This window comes from Heteronotia binoei, chromosome 10, assembly GCF_032191835.1.
Source record: "Heteronotia binoei isolate CCM8104 ecotype False Entrance Well chromosome 10, APGP_CSIRO_Hbin_v1, whole genome shotgun sequence".
Classification (NCBI taxonomy): Eukaryota; Metazoa; Chordata; class Lepidosauria; order Squamata; family Gekkonidae; genus Heteronotia; species Heteronotia binoei.
The window spans coordinates 58,590,801-58,614,418 of NC_083232.1; the positions used below are offsets into that span (position 1 = coordinate 58,590,801).

At 42.6% G+C, this 23,618-nt stretch overlaps 1 protein-coding gene across 2 annotated transcripts in view; it reads right to left on the reverse strand.

Moving 5' to 3' along the window:
* SCRN1 (secernin 1) overlaps positions 1-22,560 on the reverse strand; it is a 37,332-nt gene extending 14,772 nt beyond the window's left edge. Inside the window, exons 1-3 of one of the 2 annotated variants that reach the window (XM_060248716.1) lie at positions 22,474-22,560; positions 10,111-10,270; positions 4,020-4,201 (exon numbers count right to left, since the gene is read on the reverse strand). In XM_060248716.1, coding sequence (XP_060104699.1) covers positions 4,020-4,201; positions 10,111-10,269 — 341 coding nt within the window. In that variant the 5' untranslated portion in view covers position 10,270; positions 22,474-22,560. The remainder of the gene's footprint in view (positions 1-4,019; positions 4,202-10,110; positions 10,271-22,473) is intronic. The other variant, XM_060248717.1, reaches the window with a different exon arrangement.
* Between the last annotated feature and the right edge of the window lie 1,058 nt (positions 22,561-23,618).

The following is a 23,618-nucleotide window of genomic DNA, read 5'->3' on the forward strand; positions in this document are numbered from 1 at the left end:
TTTTCCAGGCCCTGTAGCAATTCTGGCCAGTCACCCAGGACCCAGAGAGGCTGCCGCACAGTACATCTGGGCCCTGTGATTCCTGCCTGGCCCTGGGGAGGCTGCTGCACAGCGCGGCTGGGTCCCACAATCCTCGCTGGCCAGTCAGGCCCCAGAGAGGCTGCCACATGGCTCAGTTCGACCCAGAAATCCCTAGGGGCCACACCAAATGACCTCGAGGGCCGCATATGGCTCTTGGGATGGAGGTTCCCCACTCCTGCTCTATGGTGAGGCTGTAGAGTTGCCAACTTCCAGATAGTCAATTTCCAAGATTCTTTTTGTAAGGTTTATGTCTGAGATTATAACAGTGAACAGCCTTTCTCAAAACATCCAAATAATTTCAGTGAAAATGGACTGGTTCTCATCTTAAGTATTGGATCTTTTTTGGATTGCATATTCTGGCTATTGGGTTCCACTTTCATTGGAATTATTTGGGGCAATCTGGAAGTTGCGAGGTTGATGTTGGACACTGATGTTGATGATGATGGACTAATGAATCCATAGTTGATTACAACAATATTTATCCCTTTTGGGGAGATTACATCTGTATGAACAATTTTATTGTAGTAACATACTTAGAGTCCTATCAGGACCACTACCACTGGGATTCATTGTAACATTGTTTGAATTATACTTACTGTTTATAAATATAGTTTTCATTGTATACATTGTGTAACATCTAGAATATGGATCCTTCTATATTGTGGCTGGCAAAGACAAGGAAGAAAGAACGTGGAGCTTCAAAGGGGGAGGACAGGAGGAGGATGGGGGAGAAAAGAGCCTCTTGGGCCTGATTAAAGCCCTAAGTGAGCCAGTTTTGACCCACAGGCTGGACATTTGACACCCCTGTTCTAGAATTTCGTTTCATATATCCTCATAACATACTAAAAAATTAGCTCATACACTGTTCAAAGTTAAACGGTTTTATTACAATGATTATATTTCAGTCTTTTAATCTTTATTACAATGACTATATTTCAGTCTTCCTTTAATATTGCCCTGCTGTTGCTATTAACTATTTGGAAATTCATTCCACAATGCAACTGCTCCTAGAGTATTTAATATAAGCCAATTTATTCCCATGCAACTGAGTGCCCGTCCCCTCTTTTATACATCTGAAAAGTAAGAGAGATTTGGGAGAGAAATAAAAGCAGAAAATTCATGTTAGCAAAAATCAAGGGATAAATTAGGATTCTAGCACAGAAGTCTAGTTTGTAGGAGAATAGGGGAAAGAGCTTAGACTAACATACTTATAACTACTGTATTAAATAAGCTTTGAATCTCTTGCTATAATAATTGGCTTCTGAACTAATCCTAATTAATACAGCTGGATCTGTCCAAATGAGGACTCCACATGGCCATTAGACAAAGAAACAATTAGACAAAGAACAAATATATTTGCTTGCAAACTATACTCATTGAGTGGGGAGTAGGTTTTGTTGGGGAAAAATCTTCCCCAGGTTTTACCATAGCCTACAATCCCATTCACATTCTCATTTGAAACTGGAATTTCTGCAACATTTCCATTCCACTCTTTATAGTTTTTGTTCTTGCCTTGATGCTTTGTTTGGTAGTACATTAATCTAAATCATATTATAAGAATAAGACTGATAATGCTAAGGTTGTCAATCACTTTGACCTACAATAAAATAATTTTCAAAAACTCATTTATTCAAATCCTACACAAATGTTACCCATTGGAATGCATGAGTTGAAATAAGACTACAGGGATGTAATTATTCCAGAGGGTTTTTTCCTCTCCTCACAAACATACAAGTAAGCCATTCAAGGCCACACTATAGGCTTGCCAATCCCCAGGTCCCAGCGGGGGTTCTCCCGCTTTCCCAGGCTCCCCGCCCCCAGTCAGCTGGCCGGCGGGGGGGAAGCCCCCCCCCAGCCACGATGCAACTTTCCAGCTCCGGAGGCTTCAGTCTCCAATTGAAAGGCTTCCTCTTGGGATGGTGTGTCTGTGTTACTTTGAAGAAGTTGGCAGCAACTCATGAGTAGTGACGCCAATCCCTCGCTTCAGAGTCACCAGAAATGGGGCGGGGGGGGGGGAATGTCTGCTGGGCACTTCATTATTTCCTATGTGGAGATCGATTCTCATAGGGTATAATGGGAAATTGATCTGGAGGTATCGGGGGCTCTGGGGGGGCTGTTTTTTGAGGTAGAGGCACCAAATTTTCAGTGCCTCTAGTGCCTCTCCCCAAAATATCCCCCAAGTTTCAAAATGATTGGACCAGGGGGTCCAATTCTATGAGCCCCAAAAGAAGGTGCCCCTATCCATTATTTCCTATGGACGGAAGGCATTTAAAAAGGTGTGCTGTCCCTTTAAATGTGATGGCTAGAACTCCCTTGGAGTTCAATTATGCTTGTCACACCCTTGCTCCGCCCCCAATGTCTCCTGGCTCCACCCCCCAAATTCCAAGATATTTCTTGAATTGGACTTGGCAACCCTACCACACTAGCATATTTTTTAAGCAAAGAATAAAATAAACAATGCAGATTTATTAATACTCCTTTTTTTAATAGAACTGTAGTATCACTTTCTATATCTTGGCTGTTTAGCAAACCACCACTTTGGTAAGGGTATCTGATTCATTATAAAATGTTCAGTAGTTTAAAAGGAATTAAAAACAAAACATTACCAAACCTCACACTGACAATCCAAAAGGGCAAGACTTATAGCACGGCCTGTGAAGGGCAGCAATCTTCAATCTTTCTAGACCCAAGACCCACTTAGCACAGCACTCCCTGAGATATAACGTGACAGCAAATCATGTGGCATTAGAGTCATGTGACTGGAAGAAAGGGATCCAGAGTTATGATCTCACTAGAATCCATGCCAGAACCATGGGCAGCAGACCAAATAAAGTACCAGGACATGCACTGTGCTGAGGAACAAACCAAGGGTCAGAGCCATCAAGGAATCCTCTGCACCGTAGTCTCAGATCTCCTTTCTGCCCTGCTTGTCTGCTCAGCAGGGGAGAAGATAGGTAATTAAAAATACACTGGGAAAGAAGGATGAGAGAAAAGAACAAACACTGGGGTGGCAGCAGCCACTGGAACAATGTGATTTTAATCTGCAGAGCCAGTCACACCTTCAGGAGAAAATCAGAAGCCCAGCTTATCTAGAGCCTCAGCTGGCCCCACACACTTTCTAAAAACACTGGGTGTCAGCATACATGAGCACCATGCTGGAGATCCTGGACATAAGGATTAACAGACCAATGTGAACAACAGTCTGCATCATCAACTCAAGAAGATAGTTTACTTTTAAAAATTTGTTTAGTTTAAAATATTTATATGCCTGCCTTTCTCCTGAGCATCTGAGGACCCAAGATGTAATATCTACACACATGTGACAGCCAGTGTTTATGCCAATAAAGGTACTGACTGACTGAATGGCAACAGCCAGTGCACTATATGGATCAGAGCATTGGACAAGGATTTAGAAGGTCCAGGTTCAAATCTCCACTCTGCCATAGAAGTTTGCTGGATGATCCTAGGCCAACCACACACACTTAGACTGATTCCACGCTTGTTGTTGCTCCACCCCTGGGCTTCTGCTTTTGTTATATCAAGCAATCAGTTCCTCACCAGTTGGTGTGCTGCTGCATTTTGACCTTCAGCTTCCTCCAGTGTCCCTTGCATCTACTTGATCTTGTTTTTTAGTGATCAAGTAGACACAATGGAAATTGGAGGGAGCCGCAGGTCAAAATGCAGCCATGCAGCAACTGGGGGGAATCAATTGCTTGATACAACAAAAGCAGAAGCCCAGGGGCAGAGCAACAGTGACTGCGAAACTGGTTTTAGTCTAGCCAACTTCATGGAATCATTGTGGGGATAAAAGAGAGGAAAGGAAAGCAATATAAGCCACTTCTGGTCCTTAACTGAGGAAAGACTTATTTTAAAATCATTGATTTCCTGCTCAGAAAATTAAGTAGACCATATCTGCTATGTAGTCATTAGGCACTCACCTGACCAGATCCATTCCTAGCAGAGCTTCAGTTTCAGAGGCTGCTTCTTTGGTGACAATGGCTTTGTTTGCAATGCACACTCCGTGTTCATTGGCTCCCATTTCTGCCCCCCATAGCCATGATGGTCTGCTCAGTGCAACTGCATGAGTTTTGGGCACCTGGTCAATCTCAATATATGTGCACTACAGAGAAAAGAGGAGGAAAAGACTCTGCTGAAGGCATTTTTGTCTTATTTTCACATTACAATCAGTAATTCTTGTTTGCTATAGGCAAATAGGAAAGTGGCAACTTACTTGTTTATGTTAAGTTGGAGGGCTTCCTACAGCCCAAGAATTCCTCCAGCTTATGTGGTACTTCTTTCACAAGAAGCCTGGACCTTTTGGGGAGTATTTGGGGGTAGGCTGGATCAAGTCAGGACCTTTTGGGAGCATTTGGAGGCAGTAGAAATTTTGTTAGCATTGTACCAATACACTTTGTCAATTCTGGCACAAAACTGAAGCAACATCATTGTATTTGGGCAACACTCTAGAATCTGCCCAAACCCAAAGAATTTTAGGTGAATCCTAGAGCATCTGCCCAGCGCAGCACTGTCACTACTGGTTTTGCACCAGAAGTAACATCATGTGTTAACACAATACCAAACAGACTGCCTAATTTTTCCCAGTGCATCAAGCAGCAGCAGGGAACAGGATGGACAAGCGGGTGGCCCAGGAGTTCTCAGGAGATCTGGCCCCCATAGTCAGGATACCACCCACTACCCTATCTTAAAGCTTAATTCACACATGCAGCAGAATGTGTGAGTGGACCCACCTTGAGATTACAACTAGTGGATTCAAGTTTTTACATGACATAACAAACAAAACCCCTTTGAACGAAGAGAATACATGAAGGGGAAAATCTTTCTTCCTACTCTGCTGGTTTTCAATTTGCATGAAGTTTCTTATGGAAAGGGATATTTAAATCTGGAATCTACCACATGGTCCATTCAGCAATCTCATTCCCACTTCAGTTTCCTGCCTGTGAGAACCAGGAGTCAATTATATCCAAGACCTCTCACCAGTCCCAGGAGCTACCTGCAAAATTAACTGCAACTTTTCATAGGTAACTGATGTTTTAACAGCTAGGATTACATCTGGTAGCACTTTCAAGACCAATAAGATTTCCAGGGTATAAACATTTGAGTCAAAGCTTGCTGTGCCAGACTGATATTTCAGCATAGTGAACACTGGTAGAACAACAACAATAAATGAAAAAAACCCTTCAGTATTAGGAGGACACTAATATATTTTATGGCACATCTTTCTATTAAATATTCAGCAGGTCAGGATATCCCATTTTCTCTCTGATAAAAGCTGCAGTACTTAATAATATTTTTAGAAGGATGGGGGTAAAGAAAAGCAAGTGTGCTTTGTAAATACAGTTCCTTTAAGAGATAGGAGAGAAGAACAAGCCATAATTAGAAAGTTGGACATAATTAGAACAGGACTAGAAAATAAAACTGCTGCTGTTATGTTTATGGGTGCCAACATCCAGGTGGTGCTGAAGTCTCCCGCTATTACAACTGATCTCTGGGCAACAGAGATCAGTTCACCTTAGGGTTGCCAGGTTAACTCAGGAAATATTTGGGGACTTCAGGGATGTAGCTAGGAGACTTTGAGGGTGGAGCCAAAAGCAAGGTTGTGACAAGCATGAATGAACTCTGAAGGGAGTTCTGGACATCATATTTAAATGGACCATGGTCCTTTTAAATGCCTTCTCTTCATTGACAATAATAGAGGATAGGGCACCTCCTTGGGAGGCTCATAAAATTTGACCCCCTGGTCAAATCTTTTTGAAACTTGGGGGGTTGAGGAAAGGCACCAGATGTTATACTGAAAATCTGGCGCCTTTATCTCCAAAACAGCCCCTCTCCCCAGAGCCCCATATACCCACACATCATTTCTCCTAGGGAAACTGGTCTCTATAGGGTATAATGGAGTGCCAAGAGAACATTCAAACCCCTCTACACACACTTTTTGATAACCCTGAAGTGGGGGTAGGGCCTCCAAACCAGGAGATCCTCTGCCCCCACCTGGGGATTGGCAACCTTAATGGGATGGTAGTAAGATTGCCAGATCCAGATTGGAAACTCCTGGAAATTTGGGGATGGAGCCTGGGGAGGACAAAGACCTCAGTGGGTCTAATGCCATAAAGTTTATCCTCCAAAAACAACCCTTTTCTCCAGGTGAACTGACCTCTGTAGTCTGGAGATGAGGTGTAATTCGAGGCGATCCCCAGGTCCCACCTGAAGGCTGATACTCCTATTCCCCAGCCTTGGAAAGTAAATGGGAGGGCTAGCTGGAAACCCTACTTCCTAGAGGTGCTATGTTACTGACCTGTTTCAGGCTTTGTTCTCCTGTCAGATCAACGACTACTGATCAGTAACACTGCCGTTCTATGATTTATCAACCAACACATTTTCTGTGCATCAGCCCACTGGCTACTGTATAACCCTGCCCATAATCCCAGCCTCTTCTAGCCACACTGAGTTGCTGGACTGCTCAACTCTCTGCCTTTCCCCCTCCCTCAGACTTCACTAATCCTAAAGCTACACCTCCTTCTTGTGTTCACAACTCAAATAATTGGCTGTAATGTAGAGCCTCTTATATTGTATTCCACTGCTGGCTCATGAGGAAATTCACTGTTCAAGGTAGGGTTGCCAGGCAATGCCAGTGCCTGGTAACAAGCAGGAGGGCTGTGGATTATACAGCATCACAGGAGGTTTTTGTTTGTTTGTTTTTTAAATGCAGCCTCATGTACTTATCAGACGTTCTCACCAGAAGTGATAAAGAGTAGCTCTAGGAATCAAAACTCTATAGTAAAACTTAGGCAGCCCTAATTATAAGGCAAGTAGTACAATTTAGTGCTCTCCTTTCTATGTTTTATAGACTAGAAGAAACATGTTTTACATTAATTAGAGTTGCCAGCCTCCAGCTTGGGCCTGGAGATCTCCTGCTTTTACAACTGATCTCCAGTCGGCAGAGATCAGCTCCCCCAGAGAAAATGGCTGCTTTGAAGGGTAGACTCTATGTAATTGTACCTTGCTGAGGCCCCTCCCCTCCCCAAACCCCACCCTCTCCCAGATTCACCCCTAAAGTCTCCAGATATTTTCCAACACAGACCTGGGCAGCCCTACATGGATTGCAAGTTGCAGCATCTTCTCTTATAGCACAAATCTCACAGTTTAAGGGTTAAAAATAGCAAAACATAGGTTTTCAGAGACTGCACTATAGAAAAGCAAAAGAAAAACCTGGAAACTTTATTGTGATGGGCCCTGAGTACTCAGAAATGGAAAGTAAATGACATTTTTAAACTGTTTTGGAATTTTGATTATCAGCACTATAACATGTATAATGTAATCAGCAATCATCAGTATTTTAAAAACTTCTCCCCAATGATATATCCTTAGTCAAATGCCAGAAGCAAGACAAAACATTGAGGAAATTATATGTTACTGGAACTAATTCAAGGAAATCCTAGTGGGTGTTTTGGAAAACAAAAAAATACATAGCTCTCAGATATTAGGTTTTTCCCCTCCTAATATTTTCATAAGTTAAATTAGCATTTCAAAAACGAGAAATGTAATTAAGCATACCAAAGCAATACAACCAGGGGAAATCTTTTAAGTTATTATATACCCAAGGACTTAACATACGCACCATCATATCATATTCTAAAATACTGCAGGCACTTAGATTATTTCTACAGACATAAACAGAAGATTATTCAATATCACATTCTTCAAAGTGATAATTAAATATAGGTGTAAGGATTATTACTACATGATCTGAAGGAAGGACTCCCAAAAAGTCCACAAACAGAGCTTTGTACTGCTAGTGTCTGGAGTTTGTTTTAAAGAACCAACCTGCAATTATTTCAGTTATCAATCATTTATTTATTTAGCCTTTTATTGCGCCCTCCCCGCAAGCAGGATCAATGTGGATCACAACAGCAGTATACAATAATCCAATAACTAACACAAAACAATCAATGGGTCTTCCAAGAAGGTGAGATGTTGACCAGGCACCACCTTTGGAGATTGCAATGATGAATGCAAATTCCAAGTGCAACTTTCTCAATATTTAAATCCTTGGTTATGGGAAATTAATTTCTAAACAAATACTCCTAGATTTGTTCAGTTTCCTCAAGAAACAGCATTACAGACCATAGACTGAAGTGAGAGAACAATGAAGTGCTGATTAAGATGGCACTCTTAATCAATCATAAACCACAGCTTTGTGAATTCTTTTGACAGGATAGTGGGCACTGTCTTCTCTCAGCTACACATTCTTTACACCAAGTACATTCAGACAACTGAAGCATGTCATGCTGCTTTTGCTTAGTCATAACAGGGATAATTTGGTCTGACTCCTTATCATGGTCATGTTTGGTGTGGCCTAACTTAACATCTTGTTTAACTTTGACAAAGTAACTAAACAGTACCTTGCGCAAGTTGTTTCAATGCTCATCCTGTCTAGCACAGACCAGCTGGAGAAGCAGATGCCATTGCTATCATTGTCACACTGTGGTAACACAGAACACCTGGGAGCCTTTAGCCTGATTATTTAAACACTTCCAAAGAAGCCATGCAGAAAGCTGGCTCCCCAGCAAATGGCTAATCAATCTCCACTCTTCTCTTGTTGGCAGAAAGGCTGTCTGGCACTGGAGTTCCAAGGGTAACTCAACAATAGAAGTTTCATAGATGTGAATTGGTGGAGATTGATCAGCATGGGTAGCCTGGACAGTAATTTTCATATGAAAGAAACCATTTTAAAATAGCATGTCCAAGACTGTGGAGGTCTATGTGATACAGAGAATCACTGCCAGCACCAAAAGTTATGAAGTATGTATTGAAAAGAAAATGCATACTTTTAATCCAGCACCAGATTGATCACGATACAAAGAAATGGGTAAAAACACAATTCCTCTGCCCTTCTCTCTGTATATGACCTATCAGATATTTAAAAAGGACAGGCTCTTTAGTTTAGGGAAATTGCAGATCTCTATACAGCTGGACCTTAAAACTTGTTCTAGCTCTTTAAGCAAGCACATGTCAATGGCTGCCTTCCCAGTGGAGAGATCTGTGTGTGTGCTCATGGACTGAGTCAGCACCCACGGAAAACAGACTGCCTTCCTGCTGCAAGGAGTTTTTATCACCTCTCTTTTCCCTCACCCCTTAGCCATGTCACACCAGGAGATCTCTGGGAATCTTTTTCATGAAGACTCCTAAAATATTTCCTCTAGCATTCTGTTCCTCCAATTCTCTGTTCCCTGCTTGGAGAAGGGGAAGAGCTTGACCCACCATCATCTATCCTGCTAGATCAATTGATCATTATGGTACTTTCCCCAACAGATTTACATCTGAAATTTTGTTCCCGAGCAGCCTGAAATGGTTAGAAGAATGGATAGTGGTATATTTAGTTATTGAAAATTTCCCTTATACAGCAACCAGAAGCCCTTACAGCTTTTTAGTTGTGCGCACAACTGAATGTAAGGAATGCAAGCATTTTTCCTCCACATATTTGCAAAAGCTTTGGAATACAGGAAATTTACAGAGGCAGCCAGAAACATGCCTACACTTGTAGAACAGAAATCACGGCTTGTATCCAAACTAGTGTGTCCTCTGAGCATAGATTTCTACCCACAGAGCATGACTTTCTCCTCTCTCCTGCAGCATTCTGGGGGAGGGCTGAGATAAAAATCTAGTAAAATAAATAAAATAAACCTGATATGACCCCCTGAAATCCTGTTCATACTTCAAGGGTAGAAATTCTTCCCCCTGTGAAAATGCTAGTCAGGATCGAAGTCTGTATTAACTTGTGAGCTTGGTCAGTGCACATGAACATGCTCCCTGTCCAGATGATTTGAAATGGGTAACAACAATTATAATAGAACAGTTATCTGCTTACAAAAGAATCAGGAAAGTGAGAAAAGAGGGAAACAAGAGACATAAATAATTTAAAAGTACTGACCTATATAGCTGTCATACAAAATATAGCAGTTTAGATTTGAGGAAAACTCTTTGCAAAATTGACATAATACTACTGCTTACCTCAACTTTGCATCCTGGATCATGAGTAGCAGCAGCAAAGTAAACTACCTCCTGAACCTCATCCCTCGGCCGTGCAGAATTTTTTCCAAATATGACATGACCCTCTTTAGTACGTGGTGAAAATGCAACAAAACAGTAACTTGGCGGTATCAGAGCCATCCTAAAGAAAGAGAAAGAAATAATTGGTAGTACTATACAATGCTTAACCTAACTGCAACAGATGTTGCAAAACAGTTAAAACAACTGGGGACCCGAGAGAACTGGGGTGGGGGGAATTCTCCCAATCACATCCAACCCCAGCTTCACTGTAGCAGCACCTCCCATCCCTTCCAACCCCCGCTTCATCACTTCAGTGGCAATGCCAGCACCATCTACCTCCTCATCCCAGCCAACCCCAGCTTAACCATGGTTGTGGCTCTCTTCTCTCCACCCCTCCCCCGCCACTGCCATCCTCATTGTCAGGAGCTGCAACTGTAGTGAACATGGAGGAGGTTGCCTGGAAGCAACCAGTATCTGGTGAGTTGTCTACACTTGTGCAGAACATTAGGTTTGGGGGGAATTAAACCCCCCAATGCTTTTTTAAAAAGTTTTTAGATTATTCTGCAAACTTGGGAGGGGGTCCTCCAGGCTTGCATAACCACGTGTTCTCTCAGTGTATCCCCAATCTGTGGATTTAAGTATCTGCAGATGGGCCCACATTTGACTATTTGAATATAAGATGTATATAGCTTACATAGATGTTGTCATGCTAGAACAGGGATGGCCAAACTGTGGCTCGGGAGTCACATGTGGCTCTTTCATACATATTTGTGGTTCTCAAAGCCCCCACTTCCCCATTGGCTGGCTTGGGGGAGGCATTTGTTGGTGGCTTGGAAAATGCATTTAAAGTTAAAGTTGCTTTCTTCCCACCTCTCTCTCCACCTATTTTTCTTCCTTCCTTCCTGTTGCTCTCAAGCATCTGAGAGTCATGTCTTGCGGCTCTCAAACATCTGATGTTTATTCTACGTGGCTCAAGTTAAGCAAGTTTGGCCAACCCTGTGCTAGAACGTGGCAGAATTCTTATATCAGCAAAGGAAAAAAAATCTTTGTGATGGACAAAAAAACCAGCCATCTACATTAGATCTATCCACAGAGCTAAACAAAGTGTTCAAGGCATGGGCTAAACTAGTACCAGAGCAGAAATAAAAACAAGATCTATGATGTATGTTCATAATTACAACAATTTATCTCTTACAAACTAATATGCCTTATCAGCACATTCACCAGTTTGGAGGATGGAGATTAAAGAGGACCAACCATTTTCTTTGCAGTTTTTAAATTAGACACTTAAGAATTAATTATTGAGCAAACTGGCTATAAAGATTAGATGTTGCTCTTTTGAACAAAATTGGCTTACTCACATAAGAGTACTCTTTCCATTAAATTCTTGGCAGTCTTACACAATACTTTGGGGTGAAAGGTAGGGAAAACATCTTGGTCAAGGCAAGACAGAGAAAGTATCCGGTCCTCCCCTTTATTTATTTGTCATCAACATACAGAGGTGATTTGCTGCTGCCTGCCTCTGAGCAGCAATTCTAGACTTCTTTGGTGGTCTCCCATCCAAGTACTAACCAGGGCTGCCCCTGCTTAAATTCCAGCTGCTGAGATTGTGCCAGCCTGGGCTATTCAGGTCATCCCTTTGTTGAAGAGACAAAATAATAGGAGGTTAAAGATCCTATGGCTGTTTTAATACCTCAGAACACAGTGGAGGGCCTGGGGTGACCCACACAACAATCTAAGGAAAAGTTTACTACAGAAAATGGCTGCTCCCATCCCAAACAGTTTTCAGAAGTCTCAGATAGTTTTATTTGGTGTATAAGCAGGTGAAGCATTTTGATCAGAGAGTCAGTTTTGGTCAACATTCTCGATGACACACATTTGGCAGCAATGGAATTGGGTTGATAGTTGAGCTATCTTCTAAAGTAATGTGTGCCGTTTCCCCCTCCCCCTCACTTGGCTATGCAGTTAGTTGATCCATTACATGTAAATAAAGTTTTCATGTTATCAAAACAAATAGGAAACCTGTATGAAGATTATGAATTAAGAGAATTATTTTAAAAGGAAGGTCATCTTTACGGATTTATCCAGCCCTAATCCAGTTAACACATCAGAACTACTGTTCAAACATCCATTCCCTCAAATCTTAGCCTCATCAATTAATCTGTAGCTAGTTTTAACAAAGTGTTATGAGCAGATCTACTAGTTACACTGATTAAAATTTCCTTCCATCATTGATAGCCGCAGAGTTTTTGTAGAAAAAGTCCAACAGGAACTCATTTGCATATTAGGCCATACCCACTGACATCACCAGAAGTGACATCACCTGTTCAGTAGGTTACTTTCTGCATAGTGACACAGAACAGTACAGTGCAATCAGCTGCATTTCATGGATGTGTGTTCTCACACAGCCCAATGAGACACCTTGTTTCTCCCCCACACCCCAAAACATGGCTGGGGAGAAAGAGAGCCACTTGCAGTGGAATGGGCAATGGCAGGCCCAGCTTCTCCCAGGTGGGGATGCTCGTGGGCAGCTCCATGTCTTTCGCTCTCTTTGCAAGTCCATTGGATGCTGGAGGTGGCAGAGAAGACAGAGCACATGTTCTGGAACGCATGGTTGCCTAGTGCCTTCCTTCTGCCAGAGACCTTTTTTGAGCCAGAGCCCTGGCTAAGTCACTAGGAACTGCATTCCTGCTCAAAAAAAGCCCTGGATAGCCCTACTAGAGTGATGCACATGATAAAACTTCAACTGGCTCATCTCCCCCAGCAGAGAACAGCTATAACTTATGGAAGCTTGCCATCTTTTGTGTCACTAGAAGCCTAACACTGTCCAGTCTTCGACTGTGTTCTGAGCTTACACCAAACCATTATTGTAATCAGCCAGCAAACCAGGAAACCACAAGCAAATCACTGTGCTAACAATGGTTTGGATGGCTATCTGAATGGACAAAACATAGTCACAGCTAACCATGATTCCTGTTCTAAACTATGGTTAATGCAAACTATGATGAGCCTTCAATAGAATTCGTTGTTCTCATTATGGCCTTCATACTTTCTCAATGTTCACATCACTAATTTGATGCAAATTTAAATTCTAGCAATACAAAAGGATTGTGGTGAACTTCCCAGATCTATTGATATGACATTTAATCATGACACATACAGTTAGAGCCATCAAAAAACAAGTTCCCCATTCCCCAAACCACATCAGCTGTGAAGTTTACAATACACATTGAGCATTTTACAGACAGGGCTGGGGAATTTACCATGGGGATTGCTATACCTGTAGTGCATATACATTCTAGGTCTCTTCCATCATACCATCCTAATCTATTTCTGAACATTTGGTTTGAATACTAGGGATTTTTTTTAAACTTGATGGTAATACTGTTTGAGATCATTGTACACCGCCCCCCTTTTAAAGCATAAATTTATGGGGAAGCAATAGAATGAGAAGACTGAATATAATTCAGTCCTACTTGTATGTTTCATTTTTTATTTTAATGTATTATTCATGCCCAGTTAATTAGTTCCAAGGGAAAAATATAACTGGTTGGTTTGATGCAGATCTTATCAGACAAGGCAATGGTCAAAAGCAATTTCTAATTCCCTTATGACTTCTGAAGTGACAACTTGCAAGTAATTTCTCCCTGTCAAGTGCTTCTTGATTAAAATTAATCTCAGGGGAACTGGAGTGTACAGTGCTCCTTCAGCTCCTGTTTGTTCGGCTAATGTCTTTCTGGTTACTATGCCAATGTGCTTAATATAGGCTGGTATGCCGAAGACAAAGTAGCCTTGATTAGCATACAAACATATTACTTTCTAGGAATATTTCAGTTTGAAAAACCCTAAATCAACTTGAAGTTTATAATAATAAAGTCACCATTCAGACCTAATCTATACAGATAAAGGTGGGTCTTCAAAATCTGAGTTGTGAGTATGCAATTTAGCACAGAGAAAGCAAACAGAAAAGTTTGTATATATTAAACATATCTAATCCATTTATACCCCACCTTTTTCCCCAATGGGGACCCAAAGCAGCTCATATCATTCTCGTCTCCTCTGTTTATCCTCACAACAACCCTATGAGGTAGGTTAGGCTGAGTGTGTATGTCTGGCCCACAGGTCCCCCGGTATCTTTCCAAGGCAGAGTGCAGTTTCCAACCTAGGTCTTCCAAATCCTAGTCTGACAGCTTAGGAAAGGAAAGGTCCCTTGTGCAAGCACCAGTCGTTTTCAACTTTGGGGTGACATTGCTTTCACAACGTTTTCACAGCAGACTTTTTACGGGGTGGTTTGCCATTGCCTTCCCCAGTCTTTTACACTTTCCCCCAAGCAAGCTGGGTACTCATTTTACCAACCTCAGAAGGATGGAAGGCTGAGTCAACCTTGGGCCGGCTACTTGAATCCGCTGGAATCGAACTCAGGTTGAGCAGAGAGTTTAGAACACAGCACTGCAGTACTGCTGCTTTACCACTCTGTGCCACGGGGCCGCTTAACCCCTACGCAATTTGCAATGGAAGTCTCATTCACTGGTACCAGCAAACAGTTTTGTCATGAGAGTGCAAGACTGTGCTCTTCCTCTAAGCCTTTAATTGTTAAGACTATAGACTGCTGCATCGAATGAAATGAACTGGCTACCTTGGAGCACAGACCTGGATCCTATGTCCTTTTGGAACATCTGGATGTAACCAGATATGCTGTAATCTGCCATCACAATATATATTAATTTATTAAGATAGTATTCATATAGCACCTGCATTGTTTTAATATTATATCATTTTCTTATTTATATTGTTTTATTGGTTTGATGTAACTATTGTTTATTAGCCTATATGCCATCCTGAGCCTGTTTCAGCAGGGAAGGCAGGATATAAATCTAATGAAAGGATAGATGGATGATAGATAGATGGATGATGGATAGATGGAGGAGGGGGGGAGGGAGGAAGGAGGGAGAGAGGAGGAGAGATGATAGATAGATAGATAGATAGATAGATAGATAGATAGATAGATAGATAGATAGATAGATAGATAGATAGATAGATAGATGGTGTCAAACTCCTGTGCTGTATTTAAAGTTGATAACTAATATTCCTTTTAAATCACATTAAGTGTCTAATTTGACTTTTAGTCTGGGTGCATTTAATTTGATTTCACTTTGTGATTTAAAAAGTGTGGGGTTTCCAAAATTAGCAGGCATTAGCATTGGAAACAGGTCAGTCTTTTGCTGTGGTTTACATTTGAAACAATGGTTAATAAGGGAGGGGAGTGTAGGGGAGGGTGTTGTCTACCACTTGATGAAAACGCAGTCACTAGGAAACAGCCGGCAGGAGTGTGGGAAAAGCTATATGCCTGCCTGGCAGTTTCAGTGTTTGCTTGTCTGCTGATCTGAAGTCTGCACTCTCTTTTGCTTGCCTTTCTGACTTAATGCCCAGCAGTTTCCACTCCACAAAGCAACCTCAAGATGATCTCCTATTGCCTGACAGACTGGGATACTTCAGACACACCAATGAGTATTTTTTTAAAAAAGGGGGGGGGGAGCCAATATTGGCTTTAAATTGCAGACTCCCCCACTTTCTTTTTTTATAAACCAGTTCTCCTTATTAACATTTCTTGACCATTGGCAATCTAAACAGTGCAATCCTTTGAGGGAAATAATTTGTTTAGGAGAGCTAAAGTGTATGCATGTTCCAATTAGTCACAGATAGCTCCAGTTGTGGTACACCAAGTATGACTAGCGTGGACAGGTTATTGCTGCATTAAGCGCAAATCTTTAAAGTGACTGCATTCCATTACACTGATTTTTCCTTCCACTCAATAGTATAAAATTAGTTCCATCATTTACTGTAGATTCCACAGGTCATTCTAAGGGCACTTATTTGTGCATAATAATAAATAATACATCAATATTTGCAAACATATAGGCTCTCTTTCCCCAGTTTTCAATGACTATGCACTTTGGCCACTATTTCACCCAGATTAGAGTTACCAATGCCCAGCAGGGGCCTGGAGATCCCTCAGCATTACAACTGATCTCTGGACTTCAGAGATCAGTTCTGCTAGAAGAAATGGTAGTTTTGGAAGATGGAGTCTGTGTGTCTACCATGCAATCTAGGAGAAACGACAGTCCCAGTGTGACCCCACATCCCTGCAAAGCTCCATCCTCTCCCCAGACTTTGCATTCCCCAAGCATCACCCCCAAATCTCCAGGAATTTGCCAACCTGGAGCTGAGAACCCTGTCTGAGATGTCCTCTGTGCAAAACGGGAAGGGATTACAGCACCTGTAATAAATTTGTCAAAGAGACTTTTTGGCACGCAGAAGGGAAAAGTGTAGGTCTGCTGCAATCTCATCTTCTGTCAAAGGTGATACTTACTATAGTATCTACTCCTTCTAACTATAAAAAGAAATTGAAAGTTTACCCTACAATAAATGCTAATAAAGATTGCTTTGCACGTGGACTTAATGCAATATGCTATTGTGACCTATAAAGTTTTAGGTAGCCTGCATATATCTGGATTTATATTGCTTGGATGTATATTTGTATTGTATTGTATAAGCTTGTGATCTCTTGAGTCTGACCTAAAAGCTAGAAAAACCTGTCAAATAAGCCTGATAGAATGCTGAATTTGGAATTTCTACCAGAAATACAAGATGGTATTGCAATCAATATTTACTTTAGCTAGAGATGATGTGTTGGTTCCCACCAGCTTTTTCACTCAATCTTGGTCAATCCCCCTCCTTATTACAACTCCCATCCCACTTGGCTTTTATCCACACACATCCTGTGATCCTCAGCAAAGCCTTTTTGATGGCCAAAAGGAGCTCCAACCTCCCTTTTCCTTCTGAGGAAAAGCTGGTTGGATCTAGCCCATTGTTTATTAAAGAAAGATTATTCTGGCTGTTCTCAAAGCAACCAAAATGCTCTCCTTAGGTCATATCCCAATCAAACATAACTTCAGGAAAGAACAGTAAGAAGACAAAATACCTCCCTGAAACCAATCTTCCAGTGAGTGAAAAGGCTGAGGACTCTTCAACTAAATCATCCTGTAGAGAAGAAGAGATTGGATTTATACCCTGCCCTTCATTTGGAGTCTCAGAGCAGCTCACAATAACCTTCTTTTCCTCTCCCCGCAACAGGCACCCTCTGTGAGGTAGGTGGGGCTGAGAGAACTGCTTTGTGAGGACTGTGGCTTTCCCAAGCTGACTGCATGTAGAGGAGTGGGGAATCAAATCTGGATCTCCCAGTTTAGAGTCTGTGAACTTAACCACTACACCAAACTGGCTCTCATGGAAAGATGCTGACCACTAGAAAGGCTCAGATTCTTGTTCAAGAATATGCTTTGGAATTGTTATTTGATGTATTTCCTGCTGCCATAAAGTCTGTTAAGATGTTAACAGTTAAAATTTAAAATGTGATCAGTTAGCTTGATGTACTCCATTTGGTTTACATACCAAAACCCTCCCTTGTTAGGAACCCATCAACAAATACACATATGTCTATTCTAAGTCTCAGACACAAGTGAATCTGTTCTTGCATTCATGCATGCAAATTTCAAAAAATGCATTGTGATCGCTCATCTTTGTCTCATTGGATGAAGGAGGACAAGCTTGGCAACCAATCCAGACTGCCTAGTCTTCCATCTCTTCCCCCTCCAAAGAAATATTAGTTTATTCCATAAAGAAGGGTTGAATCATTCATATTCAGATGTTTTGTTTCATTTTGTTTAGTACCAGATATGGGGAGGGATGGCTGTTAGTGGCCAGGAATAGATAGTTTCATGATTTGTTTATATTACCAGTCATTGAGATCAAGCAAACTACACATTATAATAATAATAATACACAAGGACATAAGAAGGAGAAAAATGTATTGCTAGTTTATTCTAAAAATCTGTATTCTGGTTGTATTAATACTAACAGTCCTCAGGGCAGAAAATATAGCTACTATATTTTGCAAAGGTAATGCAACTTCATGCAACAATATATCGCTATGGAATTGTGCCATTAAAGTTTGAAGAGAAGTAGATTAGATTTTGTAATTTATTGTGTATGCACAAAGATGTAATGGGAAGTTGAATACCACTGCAGTACGGCAGCCAACCTCAAAAGTCCTATGTCACATTAAAAGCAATCCTACCAAACAGGTTTTTATAAGTATATAGGGCAAACCTCTTTGAGAGAGGTGGATGTTACAGCTTTTGGCCACAAAAAGGAAATCTGAAAAGGGTCACTCAAGTATGCTTTAAAAGTCTGCAGTTAAATGTTGTATTCCAAAGCACAATATGTCAAACTGCATTTTTAGCTAAAGAATCTTTACGTGTTCAGAATTCCACATTTAAAGGGCTTCTGGACAAACTGGATAATGTTGTTTCCAGTGGTCTGGGTTCGAGGGGAATGCAGTGTTCTGTGGTAACATAGGGTTAAATATTTTGCTTCAAGTGCTTTAGTCCATTATTAGTGTCACTTTTCACTGTTCTCTAGAGGCATGATTACCTTTGACTCTCCACAGTTCCAGCCAGCCTCTCCACCAGAGAATCAAAGCTTAGATATCTTTGTTGACAGATTGCTTCCAATGTGACAACAACAGTAAACGGGCCTCATTATACAATAATACTGCAACATATGTCATTGGATGGTCACCTGTTTAAATTTCCTTACAGCTGCTACACAAATATTGCCCCTTTTGATACATTGTTAGAGTATCTATGTGAATTATGGGAACAATTTTATGTGTGAAACAGTCTTGATTGGCAACAGATTTCCAATGACTGGCAAGCTTCCACACCCCCATCAGATGTTTAATCTGTTTTTCACCCAGTCTGATTATTTAATCAGATGTACTACGGATTAACCAAAAACCACAGACATATAAATTGTATGCTCTTCCCCTGACCCTTGGCTTCTCTCAATAAGAACAACTCAGCCTGAGAGTCTGGGACCTGTGCATAGGACAAAAGAGGTAGAGGCCAGGGAGTAAGGACTTTCAAAGCTGTCATTTTAAGGTTCCCAGAACTGTTTTTATTAGGGTTGCCAAATCCAATTTAAGAAATATCTGGGGACTTTGGGGGTGGAGCCAGGAGACATTGGGGGCGGAGCCAAGAGCAAGGGTGTGACAAGCATAATTGAACTTCAAGGGAGTTCTGGCCATCACATTTAAAGGGACTGCACAAATTTTTAAATGCCTTCCTTCCATAGGAAATAATGAAGGATAGGGGCACCTTCTTTGGGGGCTCATAAGAGTTGGACCCCCTGGACCAATCTTTTTGAAACTTGGGAGGTATTCTGGGGAGAGGCACGAGATGCTATGCTGAAAATTTGGTGCCTCTATCTCAAAAAACAGCCCCCCCCCCGAGCCCCTGATACCCATGGATCAATTCCCCATCATTCTCTATGGGAATCGTTCTTGGAGGTGCATGATGGCTCTGGGGGTGGGGCTTCCCCCGCCGGCCAGGTGGCTGGGGGAGGGGGGAAGCCTGTAAAACCAGGGGATCCCCCTCTGGGACCTGGGGATTGGGAAGCCTAGTTTTTATTAAGTTTTTCTTCAAGTTTACAGGGCAACAAGAAGAAGCAGAAACTATCTGCCCAGTCACGATTATCTTCTCATCCCTCCCATCTCTCTGAGCATGGGCAAAGACTCTCTGAGCATGGGCATGGCTTTCATGGCCAGATGTTTTGGAGCACTGCTGCTGCTCTGGTTTCTCCTTGGAGTGCTGCCTGCCTGGGAAGACCTTGTTATGTAACGGGCTGCTGCTGGACATCTTCAGGACTGGTTTTCTAATTTGCCTGATTTAAAATACCATTTCAATTTTTTCCTGTGTCTCTTGTTTTCCTGGGGAGTGCTATAGGGGGAGGGATTTTTTCCCCCTGATTCTTTTAAAATAATTTTTTTCTTTGACTTTGTTTTACACTGTTATCTTGATTTATATTAGAAATGCTTTGCATTGTCTCTGTTCAAAAAGTTTTCAAATTTGTGCTGGGGGAGGGGAGTCCAAATTGTTACTGATTTTAAAAGTTTATCTTCTTGCATTCTTCTCTTTCAATTTTATGGGTGTTTTAAATATATTTCTATGTTGTGTTTTTTGGGGGGGAGAAGTGGGTTTGTGGAGTTGTGGGGTGTGTTCAGTTGTTTCTTTAAACAAATTAATCATTGCAGCACGTTAGGGAAAATGTATGGTGGTTTTAAAAACAGGTAACTGTAGGTAAGGGTTTAGGGTTTTTTAAAGATAAGCTTGGTTTATCTTCGATAACATTATCTTAGATGACATTGGCTCTGTTTGTATTTGTAGGCTCTTACTCCTTGTTCAGGGAACTCCTTGTCTGGGGACCATTTGGTCCCATTTGCTTGAAACTTGGGTGGGGGGTAATTTTGTTTGAACAAGTTTGGTGTCATTTGGCTGAACAAACAGCCATGCCAGCTTCTTTCCCCCAGTGACCCATAATGAAACTCAAATAATTCCAAAATCCGTGCCGGGGGGGGGGGGGGGAGGAGGATAACCAAATCCTGAAATGGTATCAGGGAATCCAAATACCCCTGAATGCCAGGATTTATGCCCTTTCCAAATCCACATATGGAAAATACTGGGGTTTTTTAAAGTGCACTTTCCTACCAGAGAGAGTGGAATTAACAACATTGCAAACATGTCCTCAAATCAAGAAATGTGGCATCTAACTAGGAATTTAAACAATCCTTGAATGCTGTAGATATTGTTTCATTTAAGTAGTGCATTGGTCCCATCTAGTTTTAGCAACTCATCCAGTCTGGAAGCTCTCTGATTGCAGATATACACCCCCACTGTGTAGAAATACAGGCACACATACAAGTCACTAGCTTTCTGAATCCCAGAAAAATGGACAGGGATCCAAAACTCATTTTCGCAAAAAGAAAACCTATATTGATCTTCACATTTATCATATCATTTTAAAACCTTAACCTCAAGCCAACATTCCAGCTATTCTGACACAAGCAACAATAAAGATCAAACAATGAACAAAGCAAACAAAGGCTTTGTGTTTAAATCCAACTGTTTTGCCTTGAAGATCCAAGGAATTAATGTCACAACAGGTCATCCACTGTATTTTTTCCACAATATAAAACAAAAAGGCAGCTTACAGATCCAGTCCTGCAGTGTTCAAAATGTCAGGAAATCATGCATTTTTCAGTAGACTGCAGTCAAAATTCCACAGCTGATACTTGCAATCTGCCCAAACTCTCATATATATTATACAGGAGGCAGAGGAACAGTAAGATGAATTCTGTGAATGTTTTAAAATGAGTCATAGAAAACACAAAGGGGTGGATATATACAGCGAGTAGGCATATTATACTACACAGAGGCTAAGATGCACAGCACTTGTTAAACCGTCATAAATGAAAATGCAAAAGCCACAAAAGTGCATTAGAGAGAAAGAAACTGATCTATGGTTGTGGAAGATGGATGGAGAACAGGAAAGCACACGAGGATGCTGGGACTATTACCAGTGAAGGCTGCTCAGGAACTTAACAGGCCAGCTGAAAGGGCAGACATAACAACTACAGCTAGTAAGCTTGCAGTGGTACTTTCTAGAGTCAAGAGATATACCAGCAGTGTGGCCTTTAAGCATCTTCACAACACACATACCAGCCTATCAGTCATCTCTTACCCTAGATGCAGGCCCCGGGGTGGTCAGCTACAGCATCTCATTGGCTGTAACTTTCTAGAATCCAGTACGCCTGAACTTTCAAGTATCTGTAACCAGGAGAGCAAACGGTCTATCTATTCCAGAAGAAAAATGTTGTGATCTGCATTTGCTTTATGGGGGTATTAGGGAGTATCCAAAGAGAGGGCGGGGATTCCCTGGGACGGCTAGCCTGAGGCATCCAAGGAGGCTTTGCATGGTGGGAGGAGGGAACGGCCACGAAGGTCGCAGCCCGCGGCTCCGCGGACCTCGGTCCGGCCATTCCCACATGCAGCAGAGAACTGCTGATGAGTCATCGCCGAGGGATGCGCGCCTGGGGGGGCGAACCCGCCGAGAGCGCTCCCCCGAAGTCAACGACCGATGGGGAGCAGCAGGGACTTTCCAGGATCCCCCGCCCCTTACAACGACCCACGGAAAGATGGCGGGGGGGGGGCGTTTCTGGAAGACACTCTCTGGCCACAGTTTGCAGCCCCCCCCCCCCCCCCCGCGAGCCCTGCCCAGCTCTCCCTCTCCTTCCCTCGGCAGTCTGAGGCTGCCCGGCTAGAGCGAGGTCGCCCCGAGCCTCTCGCAGAACGGGGTTGTCCTTTGCGCTGCTGAGCGGAGAGACTGTGGGGGAAGCAAGGGCCGGGAGGGCCCCCGGGGACCGCTCACCTTGCCGGCCTCTCCGGTCGGAATCGCCGCCGCGCAGCCTCCTCGGTCCCTGCTGCAGCAGATGCGCGAGAGCGAGAGGGCGGGCGGCCTCCCTCTCCAGGTAACAGCTGGCCTCTCCGCCTCACGTGAGCAGCAGCGCCGAGCGGGAGGGCCGGGCAGCGGGCGAGGGAGGGAGGCTGCCTGCCTGCCTGCTCTGCCTCCTAACGGTGCGGCGTCGCTCTCGCTGCTGCCCAAACTCCCTCCCTCCTTCCCTCGGCGCAGGGCTGAGCCTGGCGGGTGCTGCAGGAACAGATGCCGGGGGAAGGGGGGCAGAGATAGGAAAGCGTGTGGGGATGGCTACTCGCTCGAAAGCGTGTTTGGCTCTTGGAGCCAGAGCTGAGTCGGCAACGGCCCTGCCCCCGATTCCCCACTTGCTGGGAGGGGAACATGGCAACCCTACTGCCCGTGGACAAAAAGACTTTTTCTAACTACTGCTTGGTCACTGACCAAGGATTGTTCAAGCCTCTCCTCCTCCTCCTCTGATTGTGTCTCTTCCAAAGCAACCCCCGGCGTATTTAGTCTGAAGTCAATCCCATTGAGTTAAAGGGGGCTTATTCCAAAGGAGAAGCGGGGCGGCCCCACAGCCCTGGAATGAAGAAGCCTTAACAGCAGGCTCTACAGCATTGAAAAAAAATCTTTTCAGTGTGATGAAGCAGCAGGGGAAGGGTGAAAGCAGCTTATATACTTTGTTGACATTTTGCCTGCCCCTTATAAGAGGACACAGGGCTTTCAGTTTTTGCTTTGCAATCCTGCAGCTTCTTGCAAATTTAGAAAGGAACTTAAGGAAGATATTTTGTTGCCCTCCACCTACTCTGTTTCTGGAATCTGCCAGCCCCAAGATGTGCTGATGATCTAAAAAGCATACAAAGCAAATTCATGGAAGTCTATTAACAATTATGAGCCAAAAAGTTCAAAAGCCCCTGAAAGACAGTTGTTAAAGGGAAACGATGCTATTGCTGTGACACACTTTTAGTGGGCCTTCCAGAAATACCATGGGAAACTAGACAACCTTTGCTACAAAGCTCCATGTCAGGGCACATGATAGTAGATGAGAGGTTCCAGGGTGGTCCTCAGGAACTCTTCTATAATGTATCTGTTTCACAGTG